The sequence below is a fragment of the Notothenia rossii genome (assembly GCF_949606895.1).
Source record: "Notothenia rossii genome assembly, chromosome: 6".
NCBI classification, from domain to species: domain Eukaryota; kingdom Metazoa; phylum Chordata; class Actinopteri; order Perciformes; family Nototheniidae; genus Notothenia; species Notothenia rossii.
In genome coordinates, this window is record NC_136909.1 from 49799682 (window position 1) to 49807157 (window position 7476).

At 37.5% G+C, this 7476-nt stretch overlaps 1 protein-coding gene across 2 annotated transcripts; it reads right to left on the bottom strand.

Moving 5' to 3' along the window:
* Window positions 1-1896: 1896 nt before the first annotated feature.
* Window positions 1897-7250, bottom strand: LOC307044950 (uncharacterized protein). 2 transcript variants are annotated; one of them, XR_013809750.1, is made up of 3 exons: window positions 5122-5661; window positions 4393-4485; window positions 1897-3030 (listed from the first exon to the last, which is right to left on the bottom strand). XR_013809750.1 is itself a non-coding variant. In XM_079690408.1 (3 exons), the coding sequence occupies exons 1-3, from the start codon at window positions 7222-7224 to the stop codon at window positions 2878-2880; spliced, it is 309 nt and encodes a 102-aa protein (XP_079546534.1). In that variant the 5' UTR covers window positions 7225-7250; the 3' UTR covers window positions 1897-2877. The 2 variants fall into 2 exon arrangements, 1 of the variants encoding a protein (XP_079546534.1); XM_079690408.1 differs by lacking the exon at window positions 5122-5661 and adding an exon at window positions 7162-7250.
* Between the last annotated feature and the right edge of the window lie 226 nt (window positions 7251-7476).

Sequence of the window (7476 nt, forward strand, 5' to 3'; positions counted from 1 at the left end):
TGTTTTTATTGAACACACCATGTAAACATTCACAGTGCAGGGTGGAAAAAGTATGTGAACCCTTGGATTTAATAACTGGTTGACCCTCCTTTGGCAGCAATAACCTCAACCAAACGTTTCCTATAGTTGCATATCAGACCTGCACAACGGTCAGGAGGAATTTTGGACCATTCCTCTTTACAAAACTGTTTCAGTTCAGCAATACTCTTGGGATGTCTGGTGTGAATCACTCTCTTGAGGTCATGCCACAGCATCTCAATTGGGTTGAGGTCAGGACTCTGACTGGGCCTCTCCAGAAGGCGTATTTTCTTCTGTTGAAGCCATTCTGTTGTTGATTTACTTCTGTGCTTTGGGTCGTTGTCCTGTTGCATCACCCGTCTTCTGTTGAGCTTCAATTGGTGAACAGATGGCCTTAAGTTCTCCAGCAAAATGTCTTGATAAACTTGAGAATTCATTTTTCCGTCAATGAAGGCAATCTGTCCAGGCCCTGAGGCAGCAAAGCAGCCCCAAACCATCCCTCCACCATACTTCACAGTTGGGATGAGGTTTTGATGTTGGTGTGCTGTGCCTTTTTTTCTCCGCACATAGCGTTGTGTGTTCCTTCCAAACAACTCAACTTTGGTTTAATCTGTCCACAGAATATTTTGCACATCCAGGTGCTCTTTTGCAAACTTCAAACGTGCAGCAATGTTTTTTCTGGACAGCAGTGGCTTCTTCCATTTTATGACCAACTTATGCAGAAATCCAGGTAATTCCAAAGGGTTCACATACTTTTTCTTGCAACTGTATATATATATATATATATATATATATATATTGATATATTGATATTATTATATATTATAATATATTGATATATTGATATTATTATTTCTAAACACTTTTTTTTTTTAAATGCTGCAAATTAAGAATATTTGTAATGTTCTGCACAGATAGTGCCTTAAATTGAATTTGGACACACTTGGCAACTTTATTAATACAGCAGTTGAAAATATTTGTAGAAGGATACATTCTTCCTGGGCTTCAATGGCTCTCTAGATAAAGGGCGTTTTATGGTTGCTTGTATAATCCTCATATAGTGGTTTGTTTAAATAACTAGTGACATTTGAATAAATATTACAAAAAAGGGCTCCAAAAAAGGCATATAACCTGGCCGGCTTAACCAGTCTGTATTTCACCCAGCACCACAAGATTCAGAGTTTATAAAGTACAATTCTGGGCCATTGATTGTGTCATTTCTCCAAACACATTCACTAAAAATGCCTGTTTTGAAGCCTTAAAATGGTGCAGGAAAAATACTTTACATTGTTTTATACTTAAAGACAGGACAATGCAGTTAAGAGATAAGAAAAAAGGAAAGAAAACTTTTATAATGGGTGATGTAACGTTAATGACAGACATATATGAGGTCCTTGGTACACTGAAACAAACGACTTGTAGGATTTACTTGATTAAATCTTAGCAAGTATTTGCACTTACTTTTTTTAAGTATATTTTACTGCTGTAATATCAAGTAGAACTTACTTTCCAGTACCAAGTAAGATGTACTTATCACCAGACGTAACATTTGTGAAAATATTAAGTAAATCTTACTTAATAATGTTTAAGTTACACGTTATATTTATTTGAACTAATTAAGTAAAGTCTAATTATTTTCGTCATGGACAGGAACATCACTGTTATCAAATTATTAAGTAAATGTTACATATCTGTAATAGTTACTGTTATGAAGTAAATAAGTAGATTTTATCATTTTTTTTAATCAAAATGTTGAATTACTCATTTGTTTCAAGTTATATTACTCACTTTAATTATATAATTGTTACTCATTTACTTTTGAAAAATGTTACCTAATAAATGTAATAATCTATGCATTTAATATACATTGAGCACAAATCACACAACTAAAATACAATACAATTAAACTATATTTTGTCAACAATTCAATTCCGACAACATTAACATTATAATAACTATAGGCAGTTCTGAATAAAAATACAATTTTACAAAAAACTATAATAGGCGTTTCCATCTAAACCACATGGTGTGTTTTTACCTGAATAATCATGTGAACAGAGTCCATCATCGCAACAGACATCTGGCTAAATACCATCATTACATTATTGGACAATGAAAACGTTTGTTTCCACGAAGCACAAGACTGGAGGGTTAATGCTATATAGTAGGCTAGCTAGACTATGTGACATGTGTATCCCAATCATGAACCACAACAACTTTTGAATTAACATCACGATATGTAGGCATCGTGTGGCACTATACACTGCACAAATATAAGTTTTAACAAGCCGCATAAAGTAAAACAAACATTCCAGTGCAAATGTTTTGGGTCATACCAGCAACTCGAAAGAGAACCAAATGATGCAGAGGGTCTCTATCACAAAGAAATGGTCCGTAAAAGGGTTTGACTTGTAGGGAGCTGTGCCATTCACTGTGGGCTCCACTGTGGCTGGGTCTCTTTCATCCCGAAATTGCGGCAGAGTCTCCATGCAGAATATAACAATTGAGATCAAAATAACAAGCACTGAAACTATAGATATCCCCCTGGCTGGTCCAGAGTTCTCAGGGTACTCAAACAAAAGCCAAACCTGCTTTTGGAAATCATTTTTAGGCAGTATGCATGCAACATTAACATTATAATAACTGCATGCAACATTAACATTATAATAATAACTGCATGCAACATTAACATTTGGGATGTACGATCCAAGATTGTTTTTTGCCTTTAAGACAGCAGGTTCACTTTCAAAGCTTGTACTTTTGGGGTCAGCTTAATCCCATCCAGTCCGAGAAAAAGTTTCTGGAACACCTCAAAAGTATAGCGCAGTGTTGGGGGGTATGCCAGGTTTAAGGCATAAATCAGCCCCATAAACAGCGTGCATGCCTTGGCAGTCCTGGCACCATCTCTCTGCCTTCAAGCAGGAGGGCTGCTTCCACTGGATCCTCTCCATTGGCACCATGGACAACCAGGATCTTCAGAACGTGTTCAGTTTCATCACTGCGGCTGTCCTCCTGCATACAATTTAAAGAAAAATGAAGTGAGAAACATAGAATGCTTGAATCATTCAAAGTGACTTCATTATCAGGGCAGAATGAACACATGTGCTAAAGACCGTCATTAACTCTGAGACCCTAGGGCCCTAATAGGGGCCGGCCAATTGTACTGTCTTTCAGAGGCTCTAGAGGGCTCAGTTCTGAAGAGTAAAGATGATATCATGTGAAACTAGGATCTGAGGAATCCATTGATGCCTTCTCCAACCATGTCATGCTGGTCATCAAAGAGGCTAAATAACGCTGCAAATATAGGCAACATTCTGGCGAGGGGAAAATGACATAACCATTTTCAAAGGGGTCATCCCCTGACCTTTAAGCTCAAGATATCTGAATGAAAATGTGTTCTCTGGATACCCACGAGTCTCCTCTTTACACACATGGACACTTCATGCTGATCACATGCAGTTTGGGACGAAAAACATGCAGTTATGTGCATGCAGTATAAATGTGTTGTTTTCGCCTTACTTAAAACGTTGTATTTGAATATTTTTGCATGCTGGGGTCTTGGAATTGCATGATTGGATATGTGAATCCAATGAGCCCAATTATATTCATGTGTGATGATGTTAAGCCCCATAGGAGCCATTCCATTGGAGTGAAACAATTTTTTGAAGATTGACTTCACAGTATAAAATGAGCTGTTGTTGCTTCTAGGATAGTCACAGCTATAAACTAGAGACGGAGGGCTTTCAGAGGATGTATGGCGTTTCTAGATTTATTTACAAAAAGGGGGTTTCTGAGCAGTTTCCAGAACAGAAGTGCTCACAGAATTGCGGAAAAATGCAATTCTTGCAGAAATTTAAAAATAATTCAGATTTTTTTAATTCCAAAGCACAGCATGGATTATTATTATTATTATTATTATTATTATTATTATTATTATTATTATTATTATTATTATTATTCTATGTCTTGATGTACTAATGTGATACTTTGAAGGAATTTTTGACCATATTTGGCAATTCTCGAGTGGTTAATATGCTTACATTTAGCAGCAAATCTGTGTATTAAATGGTATCAACACAAAAATTACTGCAACAAGTTAAGGGACATAATAGAGTAGGATACCTTCTCTCAAATACTTGGACCAATGTTCTGAGCCGTAATACACTGAAAACATTACAATTTAATTAATTTAAATGAATAAACTATGTTTATAATAGATTTGTGACTAGAAAGAATTTGAACCAGCTTTAAGATGATGTAAACCACTTCTATAGGACATAAACTGTTGAGCTGCTATCTCCCTCTAAAGAACTCCTGTTTTAACATTAAAATGTTACAACAGTGTCATTAAAAAATAAATAAATCATGCTTTACCAGGCAATCTTCAAAAAGATCCTGTTGTTTTTCGCCAAGGTGGAGCATGAGGCTGCGGATGACAGAGTCACGCCTCATGTCAATGCTTTGGTTCTGTGAAGAGATTAATATTGTGTCAATACTGAACTAATATTCATACTAGGGCCGGCACTCGATTAAAAAAATGAATCTAATTAATTAGAGGCTTTGTAATTAATTAATCGAAATTAATCGCATTTTTAATCACATATAAATATTTGACCTGAGAACAGTGAGAAGCAATTTTTTTCACATGGATTTTAGTATACCATTGAATAATGACTGAAAATATAAGCTTAAGTAACAAAACATTGTTTATTTTTGTCAAGGTGGTACTTAACTAAGACCAACAGAAAAGTGCAATTTTTGCCATAAAGTGTAGCAATAGCATATTTAGGAATATAGTACATTTCAGAGATTCAGGTAGCCTATAGGTAGGTAGACCTTCTGTAAACTATAACACTTTGTTTTTTAAGTAAAACACAATACTTGCAAGTACATTCAGAACATTGGAAACCCTGACTATTAGAAAACATCTCTCTGTTGCTTCAGAGGCCATAACAGACTTTGTTGATTTACCAACAGTTGATTTAAAAGATCTAATCAATTTCAGTCCAACTCTCTCAATAACCTTGGCCAAAACAATAAACAGTTCAACATAAAGTGCCAATTGCACCAACAACGTAATAAATAGTTCAACATAAAGTGTACCATTTAAAATAAAATAAAAAAGTGCCAGTGATTGACCTCAATCCCTCCTATTCTTCCAATATCCTGATGAAAAATAAAATCTCTCTGTTGCATAGGCCACTGTTTGATCAACGCGAATTGGGTGTGGGTCCTTGTACTCCGAGCCGGGCTAACGTCCACGCTAGCTTCCAAGCTAGCTTTTATATGTTTTGCATTGAGGTGATACTTGAGGCTTGATGTGCTGCGGTGATATGCGAATTCCTTTTTGCATAATTTGCAAACAACCGTGCTCTTATTGACGCTTCCATCCGTCCGTTTTTTAAAACAAAATGTCCCATCCACGGGGCCAACCAAAGCGGTCTCATCAGCTTCTTCGTTCATGTTTGACTATTGTTCACTGTGGTTTGTTGTTGTCTGAAGTCATGAACGTTAGTTGGTGCTCCAGTATAATCGGTACCCCTGAAACTCATCCAGTGAGAAACGTTCCGCGGTGCAAAAATAAGTGCAATTAAAATGCGTAAATTTTTGTGTAATTAATTAATCTTAATTAACGCGTTAAAGTCCCGGCCCTAGTTCATACACAATAAACTGTCAAGGAAGAAAACAAGAGCATACATATGCGAGGAGGAGTGATTTGAGCAAACTGAGCAAGAGCCATGGAAAGATGGACCATGCAAGGGCATTTAAAAAACCGAGTGTGAGGATGTGTGCTGTATATTTAAGCAATAGCTCACGACAGGCCGTGGTATATGCTCATTATATCACAGCTAAGGGGCATGGTTCAGCCCGACGCGAAGCGGAGGGTCGACAACCCCCTTAGCTGTGATATAATGAGCATATATCACGGCCTGAAGTGAGCTATTGCTTTTATAAAACGGTTACCAAGTGTGGCAATATGAAAGAAAAATACACACTCAAATTTAAATAGTTTTTATTAGTAAATAATGATGTTCAAAATAAAATAGTCCCTCCGTTGCCTTCTGCACAAAACATAGTGCAAGGTGGTTGCTATGCAACAACACTAACAGCAAGCGAACATATTAGACAGAGAGCGTTGATCCATTATTTGGCTGTTTATTTACATGAATGTGTATGTTGCTGTTTATTGTGCAGCCACTGAAATACTGTCCAGCATCAGTAGAATGGCTTATGTGGTCACTTGTATAGGTTGAGGTTGTTCTAGGCTGTTGCTTGGCGTGGCGAGAATATTGCTCCACTTTCTCCGGTCCCCGAGATTGGGCTTCCAGTAGCTCTGGAGAGAGCTTTCGCACCTGTGGCCACTAACGGTCATAATTTCTCTGCTTTGTTTCAAGACCCGCATCAGAAAGCTTTTGAATGGTGCTACTTTTCCAGTTGGTCTACCTGCTCTTCACGTAGCTCTGCATGTCGTAGTTTAGGTGCTTTTTTTTCTGGAGATAGGAACTGCTCAATCCACTCCTACATATAGTAAGACCCCCCCGGAGGTCGAAGTTAATCTTAAATGTTTCCATTTTATGCTTTGTAAGTTTGTTTCGTAACGGAAGAAATTTAAATATATTTATAAAACTGATAAGTCAAATCAAGCAATCTGATTGGTCGATAGCGTTTTTGCGGACCTCTTTGATTCCAGATTTGAAAACATCGTTGCTTGCTTTAAAAGTAGCACAATTCATTACGTTAAACCTTCAAAAGTATCTAGATATCCCTGCCCTAATGCCAAAGGAACTGCACACTGAATATGTTTTGCCGTTTGATGTCTATGTCTGGACCGCTGCGTCAAAAAGGAGGGCTTCTGCCCAGCTTCTGCCCCGTTACTTCTCCGCTGCTTTCTTGTTCCAAGTAGGCAGGCAGTTTGCTTTTCAGCCCAACGGTATACTGTTTTTCTCAGACGCGGAGGGATACTGACTTGTTGTGAAAAGTAACTTACAATTCTACCCATGGTATACGCTCAGTATATCACGGCTAAGAACCAATCAGATTGCTTGATTTGACTTGTCCGTTTTATAAGTGTAAGTATTGGGCATTGGATGATGTGTGTGTGAGTGAGGTCTGTCTTCCTTAAAAAAAATTGAACAAGCATACCTGACTCAGTTTTTCAAGGAACGGCCTCAGCTTGGTCCCGAGGACTCCTCCCTTGGCCTTCATCAGGGCAATACGTTTTGGTGTGTACTGGTCAAGTTTATACATGAAGCTCTGCTCCAGCGAAATGGTGGTTATTCGCCCAAATTCCGCCTTTATCTGGAGTGACAAAGTAATCACAAGCACAACATGAGGAACTGGGCCAATAAGTCTGATACAAAATGAAGGCAGGGTCAATTCTGTATAGCGTGTTATAAATTGTGCAGATATTAATGGTGGAATGAACAAGGTAGCTATTTATAGAATTTTAACTTTGAG

Coding starts and splice junctions, on each gene's coding strand:
- LOC307044950 (XM_079690408.1), bottom strand. CDS start 7,224: ATGAAGGCCAAGGGAGGAGTCCTCGGGACCAAGCTGAGGCCGTTCCTT. Junction 4,486..7,161: donor TCCTTGAAAAACTGAGTCAG/GTATGCTTGTTC, acceptor ATCTCTTCACAG/AACCAAAGCATTGACATGAG. Junction 3,031..4,392: donor ATCTTTTTGAAGATTGCCTG/GTAAAGCATGAT, acceptor AATTGTATGCAG/GAGGACAGCCGCAGTGATGA.